Here is an 18,189-nt window from a genome sequence, read left to right on the forward strand (position 1 = left end):
ATATTGCTCATAAACAAGCGTGCCATCTGATCTGGCTTTATCTTCTTCCTGACAGGAATAAAATGAGCCTGCTTGCTGAATCTGCAAATAATGGTCCAAATACCATCGTTTCTTGTCTGCGTTCTCGGAAGATCAAAGATAAAATCCATAGCAATACTTTCCCATGGTTTATCTGGAATAGGTAGTGGTTGCAATAACCCTGGTGCCTTTTGCCTGTCAAACTTGACCTTCTGGCAAATTAGGCATTCTCGCACAAAGGCATCCACATCTCTTCTCAATGTAGGCCAATACCGCTTTAACTGTAGCATCGATACCACGATGCCCTGCATACGGTGGGACATGACTCTCTTCCATAACTTTGCGTCGCAATGGCTTTGTGACACACAATCTGCCATGCATCATCATGAAGCCATCTTTGAGAAGATAGTGTTCATGACGTTGTCCATCCATTAGCTGCTCGAAGACCCTTGCAAAATCTTCATCATTTGCATATTGTTCCCTCATATCATCAAGTGCATGATGATAAGGAATTGACACAGCTGATATTTGTGGCTTCCTTGACAAGGCATCAGCCACAACGTTCTTCTTGCCTTCCACATGCACAATCTGAAAATGGAACATGGACAAGATATTTGCCCATCGCATATGCTTCTCAGATAACTTTGTCTGTGTCAAGAAGTATCGCAAGGTCTGATGGTCCGTTTGGACAACGAAATCTGCACCTAGCAGGTAGTGTTTCCAACTTAAGAGCACATGAATCACAGCCAGTAACTCTTTCTCATAGACCTGCATGCTCATCTCTGGCCCTTGCAAAATTTTGCTCTCATAGGCAACTACCCTGCCATCTTGTATTAGCAGTGCACCAATGCTACTACCACAGGCGTCACACTGGACCACAAATGACTTCCTAAGATCTGGCAACACAATGATTGGATCTGAAGTCATCTTTTCCTTTAAGAGATTAAAAGCTGAAATCTCTTTCTGTGTCCATCTAAAGGTGACTGCCTTCTTTTGAAGAGCATGTAAAGGTGAAGCAATCTCAGCGAAATTTCGGATAAACCTTCTGTAATAGGAGCATAGTCCCAAGAAACTTCGGACATCATGCACCGTCTTCAAATCTGGCCATGACTTGATCGCTTCAACTTTTGCAGGATCCATTATGACACCATCCTTTGAGACAATGTGTCCCAGAAAGTGGATCTCTTCCAGAAAAAATTCACTTTTCTTCGCATTGATGAGCAACCTATGACTGCGTAGCTCTTTGAACACAATGGCCAAGTGATGCCTATGCTCCTCTTCATTCTTTGAGTAGACTATCATGTCATCAAAGAATGTACCAACAAATTGCCGGTGTGGACAGAAAATTCTGTCCATCATCCTATTGAACATAGCAGGAGCATTTGTGAGACCAAAGGGCATCACTAAAAATTCGTAAAGGCCAAACGTCGTTCTAAAAGCAGTCTTGTGCACATCCTCTGATCTAATGCGGATCTGATGGTACCCACTCTTTAGATCTATCCTGCTAAACATAGCTGCTGCTCCTAATTTGTCCAGAATATCATCAATTCTAGGTATAGGGAACCTATTCTTGATGGTATTCTTGTTCAGTGCACGGTAGTCGATGCACATACACCATGAGCCATCCTTTTTCTGCAATAACAACACTGGAGAACAGAATGGGGGTGAACTGGGCTGAATCAGCCCCTTTTCTAACAGCTCCTGTACTTGGCCCATTATCTCTTTCTGCTGAGCCGCACTAACCCTGTACGGAGGCTTATTTGGTGGGCTACTTCCTGGCACCAAATCTATCGCATGGTCCTCGAGTCTCTCTGGCGGTAATTGAGACGGTAATGAATCGGAAAAACAGTCACTATATTGTTGTAAAAACATTGACCTTTCTTTATCTAGCACAGATAAATTTGATTCATCACAATTTGACACTTCACGTGCAAAAACCAAGTACGCAGAAAGATGCTTTTTCATTACAGAAGTAATAGCAGAAGCTGATACAGTGGGAATAGACTCCCCTTTAAGCTTTACATCCAGGATGTGGGTCTTTCCCCTGCTCTGTACAGTGATCTTTTGTTGTAGGCATCCATGATTCCTTGTACACGAAATAACCAAGGAATACCTAACAACACATCACATCCGTCCAGTGGCATGATGTAAAATTCTTCAGCATCTACATAGGACTGGATATGTAGGCGCAACTTTCCAATGATGGGTGTCACAGCCTCTGTATGGCCAGGACATGCCAAACCTGCCTCTGCTGTATACCCCATCTCTTCAGGTCTGATTCCCAACATGGAAGCGAATTCTGGGGAAATGAAGTTGGCTTTGGCACCTGGATCAAAGAAGATAAGCAGTGTTTGATCCCTGACCTTCCCCATGCTCTGCAAAGCTCACTTGCATCTGAATTTGGCTTATCGCCCACCATATCTGGCACTAGACCAGCCATGGGCTTCTTTCCTTTCCTGTCCTCCTTGTCTTCAGAATCAGATGGCCTTTTCTTTGTAGGACAATTGTAAGCAATGTGGCCAGGCTGCTCACAGATGAAGCATTTGTTCTCTGACCTCAGGACCTTCTTTTGCTCTTTCGACTTGCGAGGAAAACGTCTTTTCCATTTCTTTGCTGGTCCCTTTTCTGATTCAGCCGTAGCTTTGCCTTTCCCTGCATTGGTTGGCTCCTGAGTCACTTTAGGAACCTCCTTGGGAACGTGCTTCTTCGCTGAATTTTTCTTGGCTGATCCTTCCTTGACGCCAGTATTGAATTCACAATCTTCTCCCTTGAGCAAACCATTGCCAGTGTTTGCTACCTCGATGAGCTGCGTCAAAGTAGTGACTTTGGTCTTCGTACAATACTTTCTCAATCCTTTGGGTAGGCCACAACAGTATTTTTCAATCTGTTCTGTCAATGGCACAAACCTATAGGAAGTTACTGGAAGTAGAGCTTTTCAAAACTTCCGATTGTAGTCATCCAGATTCTTGCAAGTGGCAGCATTAAGCTGGTGCCATTCTGTCATGACATCTGCTTCAAAATCATCATATAACCATGCTATTGCAAAAATCTGCTTGAAATAAATCCATGTGGACGGAGCTTGCCCTTGAAGCAATAAAGTTGTCCACCATTGTCCTGCATTCCCTGTCAAGAAAGTGGCTGCCTTGCGGACCTTTGAAGCCTCTGTAAAGTTCCCCCCTGCATAGGCCTTGTCAAACTGTTGGAGGAATGAGAGAGCCTTCTTCCTGTCATCAAACCGTGTAAAGGTCGTGAAAGTCACACCTTTGCCACCTTCTTTGTACGGAGTTGGCCTCTCCAGCGGCATTAAGTTGTCATATGGAAGTGACTGAAACATGGGAACACTGTTAGTATTCATTTGTGTTCCCTGACCGCAATTAAGTTGACCTGGAAATGCCATATTTGGCTGTTGTTTTGTAATTCCAGCCATACCAAAATTTGCCTGTGGCATCCCAAATTGGCCTTGAGTGCTTTGAAACCCTGGTAGCATGCCCGTGACACCATACATGGGGTTAGGCATCATCGTTTGAGCACCCCCGAACACTGTTCTTGGCGTGTAAAACCGATTTCCAGGTGCATGACCAGCCATGCTCTGGAATACCGATCCACCTCCAAAATAGCCAGGGTGTACTGAAGGTGGTGGGAAGACCTGTTGCATAGCCTGTAGGTTGCTTCCCTGCCCATTAGAACCAGCTAGAGGCTGCTGAAAAGTGGCTGGCTGAACTGGTACAGCTTGAAAGACTGGCATGTCAGCCACCTGTTCTTGCACCTTAGGCACAGGTTGCGGAGACTGCATGTTCTCCGTCAAGTGTATAGGTGTTTCCATTGATTGTGTAGTATGAATCACCTGTGCTCGAGCCTTAATAGGCTTTTGAATATGATCCAGTGACCCAACTTGCTGAGACGGAAGAGGAGGTTGCAGAAAGGCTAAAAACCTCGGGTTTTGCATTACTTGTGTGAACATAGCCACAGCAGTAGCCAACTGGGTCCTGAATATATCATCATCCGTCTGAGGTTGTCTTGAAGACTCACCCACTTCATGTGTCTGTTGACCCTGTGAAGAGGAAACCTCTTCAGTCACATCATCTGGTCTGTCAGTCATAATTGCAATTTCTTGTGTCTGGTCTATGATCCCCTGTTTCTTCAAGCCCAAACTGACCAAGGCTCACTTCTATGGGAAAAAGTGATTTAATCCCGGCAATGGAACCATGAAACCGGCCTGTACTTTCATAAAGGGCGGTAGACTTAACTTCAAACCTTGATTTAGCTTTCACCCATTATTAGTCGTCTATTCTACCTGTACTTTCAAGACACAACAAAGGGGAGAGGGATACAGGTTGCTAGATTGCACCTGTATGAGTAGACCGACACCAGATTGGCCCCTAACTTAGGCGCCCCTTTCGGTATTTCTTTATTGTTTAAAAGAGGGAATAAACGCTGTGGTTCCCTACAAGCTGCCCCACACAAGCTCGGCTGAATTTCAACTGTTCCGGCCCGATTTCGGCAGCATAACTGTACTAGGATCCTTCACAGTCAGTATCCCCATGCATGGAATGACTTTCCCGACGCATACAGGCACTTTGCAAAACCTGACGAGAATCTGCAGCATGTTGAATTCTCTGTTTTCAGCCCTGAAAATGCGCCAGATCACCTGTACAACGGTCCCTTTGCGTCCCCAAACCTCCTGGGGGTATTAGGGTCCGTTTAGGGCCAAAACCCTAAACCTGCAAAAATACACAGCAGGCTGTAATTTACTGTTTCGGGCTGCGTTTCGCGTGCCGGTCGCATTCGTAGCAAGTCCTTGAGCTCCCGCACCTGTAGGGCTACTTGCCCTTTGAATCGGACGAGATTTCTGGCGTGAAACCTCTCCGAATTCACCTGTACCTGCGGGGGATTAGCCGCTAGCTAATCCAGTACCTGTGCAAGAGGCTCTTGCCTCGGCAATCGCGCATGAACCCACACAACTGTAATTGGTCAATTGAAAAGCCCACTAGAGGGGCATAACATACTGCCATAGGGGAGAGAGAGGGCAGTGCGTAGCGTGCAGGGCATCACTCCTGGCACCGCACTGTACATAGGAGGGAAAGGAAGCACTCCATAGCTCTTATCCTGTGACCAAAATCTGAAAATGAGCCTCTCCCAGCTTCAAATTCAGCGCCACTTCTTGTTGCATGAGGAAAGTGCACCAGAAGGTGCCACTTGGCACATTTACAAGCATTTTCCCGTTTCGGGGTTGCCGCCTAAAAATCTCCCAACCGGTTGCCCAGTTGACTTCACGGCAGAGTAAGAAAATGTTCTCCTTGTCATTCAGGAGGTAATGACGCAAACACATTTTCAGGTCCCAAAATAGTAGTTCCCTAAATTTTAAGAGATGCTGCCATTGTATCTTTCTAGGTCATCTGACCCCCTTTGTACACTGCAGCCACACCCAAAACTGAAATGTAGCCTCTGTAGCAAAGGATTCCACTTTGGCTAGTCAATGACCCCACTTTGGCTAACCATAGTCTTTGTCCAACCTTAGTGTTCTCTCTTGCCCTCAGGCCTGGACTCCCTCTGGACAATTCCACACTAGCTATGCAATGCAGGGCAATTAGATTTCCCGAGGGTTGTTTCCAAAAAGTGAAAGTAAATAGATAATAAGAAAGAAATCAACAAAAAGGATAGATAGTAGTCACACGCTGGTGACAGGCGCCCCTGTAGATATTTCTTTATTCTTATTATACTTGAGAAAAAACTGTGAACTTCTACAAGCTGTTCCATTTTTATCGGGCTGAAATTCCTCTACTCCAACCCGATTTCGGCAACATAACCACAGTAGAAGTCTCCACGGACAAAATCCCAAGCAAACATTGACTTTCCACGCACTTTAGAGGACTTTGCAAAACCTGACGTGAAATTGTAGCTCGCTGAATTCTCTGTTTTGCGCTCCAATCTGCGTGTCGATCACTTTTCTGGGTAGCCCTCGAGCTCTCGCACCTGAGGGTCACTTGCCCCTTGAATTAGACGAGATTCCTCGCAGAAAATCTCTCTAAATTGTCGTGAACTAGCACCAATGCTTTCTCGAGGCTCCCCTGACAAATAAACGATCCGAGCACTTCCACCTAACGTGCCCCTTGAATTAGACGAGATTCCTCGCAAAAAATCTCTCTAAATTGTCATGAAGTAGCACCAATGCTTTCTCGGGGCTCCCTTGACAAATAAACGATCCGAGTGCTTCCACCTAACCCTCACCAAGCTGTCCAAACCTGTCCATGGCTGTAATTGCAGTTTTTTGACCCAATTTCGCCAGCATAACGGCGCAAATACCCCTGTAGGTCAAAAGTACACGTCAAGGACACTTTCCCTTGCGGTATGGAAGCTTTCCAGTGAGCTGCATGTCAAGTTCAGCATGCTGTAATTTTCTGTTTTGCCACTACTAGGTGCCTACTGCCCTGCACACGCATCCCAAGGCCTTCTGAGGCTCCTCTGCCAATTCTCTGCAGTTTAGGTGTGAACCCCTAAGCCTGCAGAAAAACATAGCAGGCTGTAATTCTCTGTTTTGGACCATTTCGAGCAGAGCAAGCACGCCTACGCGTGTCTCAGGTGCTCCCGCACGCAATGGGAGAGTTCCCATGTAAATTGGACGAGTTTTCATGCAAGAAAACTCTCCGTTCTCGCATTCCTTCGCGCTGGAACTGTGCGTACTTGAAGGGGATTAGCAATTAGCTAATCCGGTTCCTGTACAGAAGGCTCTTGCCTTGGCAAACGCGCATAAAACCCGGTTCCTGTACAGAAGGCTCTAGCCTTGGCAAAAATCATCGAAAAGAAACCAACAACTCAAGTTAGCAATTGCCACGTCCTCGTGACAACAGCCTGCATTGTTTGGAGGGCATAACCATCTAGGTCTGGGTTAGGAGTCACAACAGCAATACTCTCCCCGTAAATAACCACAAGGGTCCGGGCCATGAGTAAAAACAACACTTTTCAATCATTCAATACTCCCTCCGCAAATAACCACAAGGTTCGGGCCATAAGTATGAACAAGCATTCTCAAACATTATTTCTCACTTCTCCACCCGGGAGTAAAATCACCAATCATTGAAACCAGTATTAAAACGAGAGTCAAACAATTCAAATCCTCACCAAGACAGGTTCAAAATAGATACCATCCATTTTAAACAAATTCCAAACAGGATCATCAAACAAGTTCTCAAACAGATTTCAAACTTAAAAAGCAATCTCAACATTAGTCGAGCCCGAAAAGTCGATTGGCTTTCCTTCTTGAAACTTGCACCAAAAAATAAGGGTTAGGTTCATTCCATAGGGTCGTAGCCAAGCACGACATGGTCCATCAGCTCTTGGACAAACAATGTTTCTTTGGCGGCGATGGTAGTCCCAAGATAGCAATTACACTAAACCTCCAAGGTCATCTGCTCGTGAAGAGACATCTACTAAGAGATGTCGAGAAATTTCAAGTTATAATCTGCTAGGGTTTCCATGGCAAGCATTTCAAGATACCCCACTCTGCCAGAAGTTGCACCCCGAAGAAGATGTGAGAAACCATATAGCTTCGGACAAAATAATTAAGCTTGCCAAGTCCTTGGGATGTGTGGCTTGGTAGCTATAGACATCAACATCTGCATGGCACTGCTTCTGAGAAAAACAGTGACTCGAAACAAATCTGGATCCTTCTCTTGCAAGTGATCTTATGGCTTATGCCCTGTAAGACATGAGCGGGGAAGACGGGAGCGTGCTCGATGCCCAATGAAGTAAGGGTACGAGTGACTATTAAGTCCGGGGTGGGAGCACGAAGCTAAAATTTCCAATGAAATTTGGAAGTGCGATCTTGCTCTGTCTCCTCTTTGGTAGGACCGGTATGCTTTCAAGAAAGCACACACACGCCTGATGCTCTGAGTGTGCCCGATGCTCTGAGTGTGCCCGATGCTCTGATACCATTTTCACAAGACGGGCACCACGTGCCATTAGAAAAGAACAGACTGAACAGACTTTTAGCACTTCAATAACAACTGAACTGAAAGAGAGACGACACGCGACACGGAGTGGCGGAATTCCACCCCAGAGAGTATTGGCCCCAAACCTTGGTGCCCCTTTTGGTATTTCTTTATATTGTATCAACCGAGTACAAGCCGGTACTCCAGACTCTGTACCTTCTCCAGGAAGCATGCTAAAGAATGAGCTCTAGCCTCATATTTAAAGGCCCTAGGCCCCAAAAGCAGTTTTACATAAAAAGCCTTCAAACTCAAAAGCTTTTGGTCCAAAAGCAATGCCAAAAAGCTGCCAGCGTAAATCACAGAATTCTGTACAACTTCCACGTCAGCATACAATGCAAAACGCGGAAATCCGTACAGTTTGTCACGTCATCATGTCAACGCAATTTTCGAAAATCCGTACAATCTGCCACGTCAACAAGCCAGCGTGAATTGTGGATTCATTTTCTGTTGCTTCTGGCTCTTCACTTAGGGTTTAGGCCCCTCGGCCATGATCTGCAAGTCGGCTCCATTCTTCAGGGCTTGACACGTCAGCCGTTTGTGACATCCCCTCTTTGAGATAGTCGGCTCTCTCTTCTGCAGTTAATCGAGGTCGTGCATCTTTCTTTTTCTGGGAGTTCTTCTTCTTTCTATGATCGTTGGTCGAGGTCTGTTTGGTCTCGCGAGTCTAAACTTCATCAGTGGGGTAGGTCAAATTACCCAAATGTATCAAGAATCCTTGCTTAACATGTCCCATTAGTTGTTGTATAGGCTCGGGCTTTTGTTCAAGGCAGTAATCTCGGATCTCTGTAGGGAGTTCGTAGCAAAATCGCTCAATTTGTTCTTTAAAAGTGACCTTCTTAAATGAAGAGATCGGTAGAAAAGAATCCCAAAACCTCTCACAAGAAGCGTCCAAAGTGTCACCCTTGGTCATCTGAAGATGGTTCCAAGCGGTTCTCACATCTCGTTCGTACTCCTGGTCAACCAAGAAGAAATAAAGAGCGGTTTGAACTTCAATCACTTGGTCGGGGCTTCTTTCCTCAAAAGAAGAGTGGACCACCAAGTTTGTGCATTTCCCTTCAAAAACGATGCTGCCCTCCTAATCTTGGAGTGCTCTGAGTAACGTCCTGCAGAGAAGGCAATATCAAACTGCTGAATGAAAGCCAAAGCCTTCGGAGCATCTCGGAATCCGGAAAAGGATTCAAATTTCATTGACTGTCCACCCTCTTTAAATTCCTTTGTCTTTTTATTCTCGTCTTCGAGGAAGTCATACTAGTTGGCGTTGTACAAGTGTTTCTTCTTTGTGTAAAACACGTGATCGTCGGAGTCCGAACTGGTAGAGGATGACTCCTCCATAGAACTATCAGAAACTGGTCGGAATCAAATCTTCTTTGCCTTTTTCTTGTTCCTTCCAAAACTTTGTTTCTTGCTTTGCTTCTTGCCCTTTCTGTCCTCCTCGCTCGAGCCGGAAGAGGAAGAGCTAGAAGAATTGTTAGAAGAAGAGAAAGAAGAACTGGATAGTCCTTCGAAATGCAGATGCTTCTTCTGTTTTCGTGCAGTTGCAAAAGAAGATTGACGGCCCAAGTAACCGGGGTAGTCAGTCCCCTTATTGCGCTTCTTCAATTGCTTCTTCGATGGCTTCTTTGTGTCCAAAAGCTTATTGATTTGGGTCTGGACCACATCATGGAGTTGTTCTTTAGTGAACCTCTTCGGAGTAGGAGGTTTCTTGATTGCCGGTTTGATTGGTGTTTGGATGGCTTTCTGCCATTGGGTATGCACTCAGCCATCGACTGCTTGGTCAAAAATTTTGCATACTGGGGATCCTTGGCAAACTGAAGCATCTGCTTTGCGCACTCGTCAACCCGCTATCGACGTTGCATCTCCATGAGTTCATATTGCGAGGTTCGGGTTGGCCCATACTCATTCTCTGCTAAGTCGCTTGAATTTCTTGTACTGCCTCCCGCCTCAGGGGTGGCAGATGGAGTCGTCTGATTCTCTTTGGAATCCATAAGTGCCGCGAGAAGAAGGATCGGATTTCCCGGTAAAAGAGAAATTGGCGGTGCTCTGATACCACTGTAACAAGCTTGGACATCCCAAGTCTAGATTCTGTCGCGACACAATAGAGATTCACTTAAAATACTTCACAATTAAAGAGTCGACACTGCCCAGCGTAGCTCCGCGCCAAGAGAGATTGGTCCCAAAGACTGGCGTCCCTTTTGGTATTTCTTTTTATATTAATCTTTGAGCAAAGTACAACTCCCGAGGGTGCTCGCTCTCAGACTCTGCGTCTAGAGGCTCTGAAGAGTGAGGCCCCTTGGGCTTATTTATTCTTACAGGGGATGCTAAAAGCAAAGCCCCAAAAGCAATAAACTCAAAGGCAACTTTGTCCAAAATTTGCCATGAAAAGTCAACAACGCAAAAGTCGAGATTTTCGTACAGTTTTGCAACGTCAGTAGTCAGCACGTTTTACGACCGTTCGTACAGCGTGCCATGTCAGCAACGTGAATCGCGGGCGTTCGTACAACAGCCACGTCAACAGCTCTTTCCGCATTATTTTAATGCCTAGGTGTCCCTTTGGCCCCTTAGCAGTTGTCCATAAGTTGTTCCAACTTATCAGTTGGTCATGCTGTGTCATTAGTTTGTGACAAGTGCTGAGTTATTTTTAAGGCCTTGCTTTATTTAATAAGTGGTTGCCCACTTATTAAGTGGGCGGCCGTCCAACAATTTTTAAAAATATGTGAACCTGTTTGAAAACTCAAAAAACTCTATGAGCTGAAAACAAATGCTACACAACATTTCCCAAGCATCCTTGGATGCAGTTCTCACTCACAGATTCAATGCAAACAGAGATTCCTTGCGGAAAAGCATTTGCTTTTCTTGGAGAGCACTTACAAATATACTGATTTTTAGAAAAAGCTTCTCAAAATCTATCTTTATTCTTGTGCTTGCGTCTTTACGCATATTCCTTTTTCCAGTTAGGATTTCCTGCCAGACCAATGGAATATTCCCTTTTTGATGCTCTCGTTACCCATCATGTGACGCATCGGGAATATCTCCCACCGAGCTAACCTTTGCGGTGCGTAATGTCACCCATCATATGACACATTAGAGTTGTCCGTTCCTTATGGTTTTTATCAATTCTAGTAGCTCTATAGTTCTGAACCTTTACGGTTCAAGTGTACACATTTAAATATCCTAATTTCAGTAAATAGAAATTACTCTTAAAAAAAGAAAATAGTCCATCTAGCAACATCCTTCATGTAAAACATAAAGCAATTTCTCTCATTTTTTTGCGCGTCTTTTTGTACCCACACTTCCAAGTCGGCATTCTAGCCCCGTTTCCATTTCACTATAAGGTGCAACAGAAGTGAATGTTGATATTGCTCAAGATGAGTGCTCCGAACTGTGCTCAAGGGTTTCTTTTACTTATGGAAGGGAGAGCCTTCCGTTCCTGTAGAGAGAGAGTGCAATGATCACAAACAAAGTGAATGCTACTGTGAATGAAAGTGCTGAGACTAAGAGAGAGAGAGAGAGAAAAAAGAATACGACACCAATCGGTTCTCAAACCCTCCTCCAAGGGCCCCCCTCTCTATGGCGAGAGAGGTCTATGCTATAGATTGCACAAATCTGGTACAATGGTCTAGATTTAATGGACTTGCTGACGATGTCGACGACAATGACGACGACGACGAGGACGGGCTGAAAACTGAAAACGCTAGGGCTGAAATGCTGAAATCTGGAAAAGGCTGACCTTCTATTGAACACTGACACTGTGTCGGCGAGGATGGCGATGACGACGACGACGACTCAATGATGATGCGCTGAAAATGCAGATGCTGAAATCTGAAAACAGCGGGCTGAAATTGTAAACACTCGCTGACTCGACAATAAGGCTAGGATCTGCTGTGGGTAGGTGAGATCTGTGAAGCTAGGGGCTGATTCTGCAATGGCTAAGGGCTGAAAACTGTAAACGCTAACTGACGTGGCTGATCTGGCGCCGGGAAATTGCAAAACGCTAGGCCTGATCTGCAAATGAAAACGCCAGGAAAGGGTGGGGCTGATCTGCTACAGAAAATGCCAGGCTGATCTTGTTGGTTGAAAACGCTAGGGTTCTCTACCAGTCTTGCTAAGAAGGTGCACTGCAAGTTGCTGGAACTTCTTCTGCTGGAAATGGGCGCCCCCTCTTTGCTTATATACCTGCAGGCTGCTACAAGCTAGGTCGAGCAGCCACTCCTACAGCCCCACGACCTTGGAAATTGGTGCAATTAAATAATAAAATGCCAAATTTCGTGTAAAGTGTTCTGTCCCAAAACTGGCCGGAATTTGGATCTTTTGCTTGGACAATGCATATGATGGGTGGTACTGGGTTTGCAATTAGAGGATACGCAACTACTCTTAAGTGCCTGGACATGCACGGCGTGCGCACAGGCTCACAAAGGTGCCATAACATTTCCAAGGCTAACTTGAACCCTAGACCTGAGATAGCTTGTCCACATGCACTTAGGGTTAGATGTGCACGTGACATTCACGGACGTGAATGTTTTCGTTGCCTTGGTCTCAACTGTTTCAGTTTCTGTTCCAGTTTCCTGTTAACTATGCCCCATGGGCAAGATTTTCCTCCATGAAATCATTCATGAAATGACACTACAAATTATCCGATATTTAGATGCCTTAAAGCCAAACGAGGATGCTTCATATTCCTTCCAATGCTACTCTAGAACCAAGTAATGCTGTAGTATCTATTCAATGCCATGCATGGTGGATCCGGATGGTTACGTTGTCCTGTGGATGACTGTCCTTTATGGGTGAATCCAGGCTCATCTAAATTGTGATCTCATTCTCTACCCCCTGTTCGATCGATTCCAGCCTGATTAACATGCACCAACAGGATCCATTGTTAGAAGGAATCTTCAGCTCGCTCGTCCGTACTTATTGAGTATTGCTTCTTGCATTCAATAAGCCGTCTCAATGGGGTGATTTCTGCATAAATGAAAGTGCACTGAACTTGGAAAAAGAGTGGTTTTAGCCTGATGTTTGTGCTATTAAAGTAGCAGCTGCTTGTTACTTGAGTCGTTTTTGAATGCAAGCTGCAGTCTTCAATTTTGTTGCTGTCGAACGACATTGAGTGTTTGGTGATGGCCACCTCTATTTTTTGTCTTCCTTATCTATCGCGCCAGCATTTTGTCCTTCCTACATACAGTAAGTCTGTGTCAGCTTTCCTAAATAGGTTTTGTGTCTATGATGCCCATTGTATGCGATTTACCGACATTTTGTGTGTTCAAATGCACAATCAAGGGGCTGCATTTAGTTGAAGCTTTTATTTGCTTTTGGGGGGAAGTGAGATTTCCCTTTCAGTCTCATCAACGAACACTGAAACAAGGCTTCCTTTCACAGGCTGTTTCCTGCTCATCAAGGGTTGTTGAGGGATTAAATGACTTTTGAAGGTAACCTCTGAAGAGAGAGGACTCTTTGTGATAAAACAGCATCTTAGCTAACATATTCTGGTGTTTTTTTTGGCAGTTATGAGTGCAAATTATGTTTGACCCTTCACAATAATGAAGGCAATTACCTTGCACACACACAAGGGAAAAGACATCAGACAAACTTAGCCAAGCGAGCTGCTCGCGAAGCCAAGGAGGCTCCCATTCAGCCACAGCCAAACAAACGCAAAGTGGCACCAAGAAAAACAGGTACATGGATTGGTAAGCTTGTTCTTCATGGTGAGGTAAAAAGTTCTTTCGATTCTCACACTTTTATTCATGTTCTTTCATAGTTAAAATTGGACGGCCTGGTTATCGAGTTACGAAGCAGTATGATCCAGATACTAAGCAACGCTCTCTACTTTTTCAGGTATTTGTTCTCTAGAATCTCGGACTTCGTGTGTTGCGAAGAGTTTTGTAAAGAAGGCATACTGATCATGAACCTTGATACTACTACCCCCCCCCCCTCCGCCCGAAAGAAAAGGTATTCTAATGGAGCTGATGGTCATATTGTCTTGTGGGTGACTACCTTTGCACTTTCCTGTAAGGATGAATCTGGGCTTATCCTGGATTCATCTAGGTGTATTTCAAATAAAATACCCTTACAGTTGTTTGCCGTTCGCCTCAGTGCATTTCATCTAGAGCTCTTTTGCATTTTGGTTAGAAAAGAGAGGTGTACAATTATTCTATTTTCATGCTACATGCCAAATGGTTCCCAGGACGGTCCTCGTGAAGGCTTCACCTTGTTTTAAGTCAAGACCCACAAGTTTGTTTTGTTAGAGTGGATGGGTGGGGAGGCATGTTTTGCTAGAGTGGATGGGAGGGGAGGCATGTTGACAAACATTAGGACCTTCTTGTTATTGTCTATAGGCTGTTAAGTGCCTGATCATGGTTTGACGTGCAGATTGAGTATCCAGAAATTGAGGATTTGGCAAAGCCACGAATACGCTACATGTCATCCTTTGAACAAGTGCGTCTAATTAAGTTTTTCTTATCAAATTTTTTCCTGTCTACCTGTTTCTGGTATTAACTTTTTTCTGAAAATCACTGGTGCAGAGAGTCTACGCCTATGATAAGCTTCATCAATTCATACTCTTTGCGGCAGAACCCTACGAAATAATCGGCTTCAGAGTACTACTTTACCTCTTTGGCTTTTGGAAACTATTTTGAATTGTCCATGGTTGAGTTTGATGATCAAAGCTTTTTGTTAATGTTCTGTAGATTCCAAGCAATGAGATTGACAACGTGTCACCGAAGTCATTCACACATTGGGATCCCGACTCAAAGATGTACACTGTGCAGTTATATTTTAGGCCAAGGCCAATGGGACAACCTCCGCAAGCTGTGAATGGTCCGCTACCGCCACAACCGCCCACAGCACCACCCCCAGCTAGGCCGCCGCCTCCACAGGGTAGCGTGCTGCCCCCACCCCCCGGACCGGCATTAACTGCGGCCAATGGACCTCCATCTCTACCTCTGGCAAGCACAAATGGCAGCCAGCTCCCTCCCCCTCCCGCCCCGCCCATACCAGTTCCTCCAATGAGTACTTCCTTTGTGCCTCCCCCTCCACAGTTTGCGCGGCCCCTTCCCCCTCCCCCTCCCCCTCCCCCTCGAGGGTTTTCTTTGCAACCTCCGCAGTTTCCATCCCCTCATTTACCGAATGCAATGCAGCAATAGGCTTTGGCTTTGGTCAAAAAATTGTCATGAAATTGCCAGTTGCTGTTGTATCTCTTTAGCACTTGATTTGTATGGACTTGAGCCTTGCTATGTTCTGTTTCATATGCCAGAATCATCTCGTAGGGCTATTGGATCCCTAGGGAAATTCAAATGTAGTGCATTTTCCTTCACACTCCAGAGGCCTCAATGTCTCTTTCAGTGTTAAGGAAATTATATGCACTTTGCTCAGTGTTTTTAAAAAAAATCTTCGACACAACAGAAAGGATTTCATGGTTTGCTCTTTGTTTCTTTGTGCTTCAGTGTCATTGAGCTTAGCTCGACACTATCGCATACATATTCATCATTAATTCGTAATCTTAAGTCGATTGTCTGCTCGCCCAAGTCTTGACCTTTACCTCTACCCAGTAGTGCAAGCTCGATGGGTGCAACAGTAGCAAGGTATATTGCATTATGCAGTGCTCCTTAGAAGATTGTTCAATTTGGTGTTGATTATATCATGACTCCCATATTCCAACATATGTTTCTATTGCACAACAATATAAGAATATTGAAGAAAAGACAATGGGGGCCTTAATATCGAGGTATAGTTATGGGAATAGTCTTTATCTGTGTGTTTGCAATGGTTATACCTCTCTCTCTCTCTCTCTCTCTCTCTCTCTCTCTCTCTCTCTCTCTCTCTCATTGAACTGTTTAGTTGGCACTTCACCTGCATTATGTATTGGTTTTTTACAGGAGACTACCTTAGAGATGCATTTTAACACTAATTGATTGTCTTTCTTGATGCTCAACCACATGGTTTGATTCATTGGCTTAATGAAGAACTTTCTTTCAAGACTACTAGACAAGTGGAGATCCTTCAAAATCAGAGTCTATGCCCAATTTTTTGATACATCATTGTTCTCTTATTGTTTATGGGTGTCTGTTTTTTTACCTTTGTACCAAAATACATGTGTATAGGATGATTTACAACTCGCCTTTGAGGCATACTTGTACTAAACTAGACAAAACTGATGTCTAGATGGAAGAACATAAAAATTATCAATGGAAACATATAATCTTAGATGTTAAAACAAGGCTCCAAAACCCTAGGAGACACCATAGGCCACTTGTCAGGACCCTTGCTTTGACATAGCAACAGGCTCACATTGACAACCTTGAGACAGTTGCGGATGCAAATTTTTCTCAAGTCTGCAGAATAGAAGTGGAAGTAATATAATAAAAGCAAAAGTATTACTCAGAGTTGCACGTCATGAAGATATAAAAACCTTGGGAAACTTGTTATACAGGTATTGTCTGGCTCCTATCCACCTGTGACTGTTATTACAAGGACCTTGTCCCTTAAGACCATTGTCCTCATCTCCTCAACTTTAAAGCCAATGCTTGGATATACTTTAGCAACTCTACATGGGCCTCTTTGAATTTTCCAAGCTTCTCTTATAGGAACTTTACGATTAGTTAGTAACCTTTACACCAATTAGCACAGTAACATTGGCATGTAATGCAAATGACTTTTTATGGCATCATGGAGCATACCACATAACTTAGGGGAGGAGGGTTTAGGACACCTTTCCCAATTTAACCACTTTCTCTGCTTCACTACTTTCCCTTCCTGAGGTTTTCCAACCAATGAAAGAACGTCTCTCTCTCTCTCTCTCTCTCTCTCTCTCTCTCTCGTGTGCGCGCGGGCGCACGCACGCACACACACACACACACACACACACACACACACACACACACACACACACGCTCTTTAGCTTCTTGTTTTGCCCTATCTACATGCATTTATTTTATGTATTGTTTCATTGGTTTTCCCCTCAAATTTGTTATTCCGAAAGACCTTGAGGGAATTTTTAAACCTCTGGTTGTAGCTTTCCATATGGTGACAGCCGTACTTTGTCACTTATAGAGTCTAACTCTTTGTCATATTGAAGGGTGCAAGTCCCCCCCCCACCCCCCCCCGCGCGTGCATGTGCAAAAAGACCGAACGATTTGATTAACCAAAATAATGTGAATAGAAGTTCTCCACTTAAAGCCTCACCACACATGACTAATGCTAAGAATTTTAACACTAAACAAGGGGCATTGGGGGAGAGTCTTATCCCAAACCACCTAGCTTATAGACACTTGCCCAAGAAACAACACCAAAAGAAAATGCGATGTGTCGCTTATGTAGCATAATACACACATGAGAGGAGGTGCTCAACCCAGACCTCAGTGTGAATCTGTGGTTATTGAACCAAGCTAGCCATGTCAAGACACCTTCCCTACATGATGGAAGAGGTCGAGAAAGTGCTCTTTCCCAATGTGCTCAACATTCCCTTGTCACCCACACCTTCTTCTCCTTGCTCAATCGCCAAATGCAATACTTATGTACCTGCCGCCGCTGGAAGGCCTCAACCCTTGCTTGGAATAGGTGATGTAGCACCTTCACAAACTGAAGGAAGCCACTTCAATATTCCCTTATTCAAACCTCAATAGCCTCCTTAAATCTACACACAATGCTTAAGCAAAAAAAAACACTTCTATAGACCACATTAAACATAGACAAGGAAATAATCAAGCCTAAAAAGTATTCATCCTCTAGGTTTTTTTTTGGGGGGGGGGGGGGGGGGGGGGGGGGGGGGGGGGGGGGGGGGGGGGTAATCTCATTTTTTTAAAGATTGAGATTTAGTTGTACCCAGTTCTATACACCAATGGGTGCATAACCTTCTTTTGGTTTCATTCTTGGGAAGGAGCAAGGAGAAGATCTTGACAAAGGAGAGTGCAATTGCATGTGCTTGAAGGGATTCTTGCATTCATTTTCTATGTTTTGACTATGTGTAGATGATGCATTGCATCATCTATAGAGAGTTGAGGGAGGATTCAAAACCCTTACCAAACCCACCGCCATTAAGATTTGTATTACCATTAGTGCTAGGGTTAAGTAGGATTAGGGAGGGTTAGTTGGCCTTGGGAAAAAGTGTATTATGGAGTGTCATTTCACATGTTTTTCACTTAGGGTTGTACATTAGGTTTTCCTAAGAAAACTAACTTGTTCACGTTTCTTGGAC

General features: G+C 44.4%; 1 protein-coding gene across 1 annotated transcript in view; it reads left to right on the forward strand.

Moving 5' to 3' along the window:
* Positions 1-15,415, forward strand: part of LOC147438046 (uncharacterized) — a 39,940-nt gene extending 24,525 nt beyond the window's left edge. Inside the window, exons 2-6 of the mRNA XM_086486054.1 lie at positions 13,503-13,672; positions 13,756-13,832; positions 14,367-14,432; positions 14,519-14,593; positions 14,684-15,415. Of these exons, the coding sequence (XP_086342180.1) occupies positions 13,503-13,672; positions 13,756-13,832; positions 14,367-14,432; positions 14,519-14,593; positions 14,684-15,139 (844 nt within the window). The 3' untranslated portion in view covers positions 15,140-15,415. The remainder of the gene's footprint in view (positions 1-13,502; positions 13,673-13,755; positions 13,833-14,366; positions 14,433-14,518; positions 14,594-14,683) is intronic.
* Positions 15,416-18,189: the final 2,774 nt, after the last annotated feature.

This window comes from Adiantum capillus-veneris, chromosome 17 (assembly GCF_014529385.1).
Source record: "Adiantum capillus-veneris isolate H3 chromosome 17, ASM1452938v2, whole genome shotgun sequence".
Taxonomy (NCBI): Eukaryota; Viridiplantae; Streptophyta; class Polypodiopsida; order Polypodiales; family Pteridaceae; genus Adiantum; species Adiantum capillus-veneris.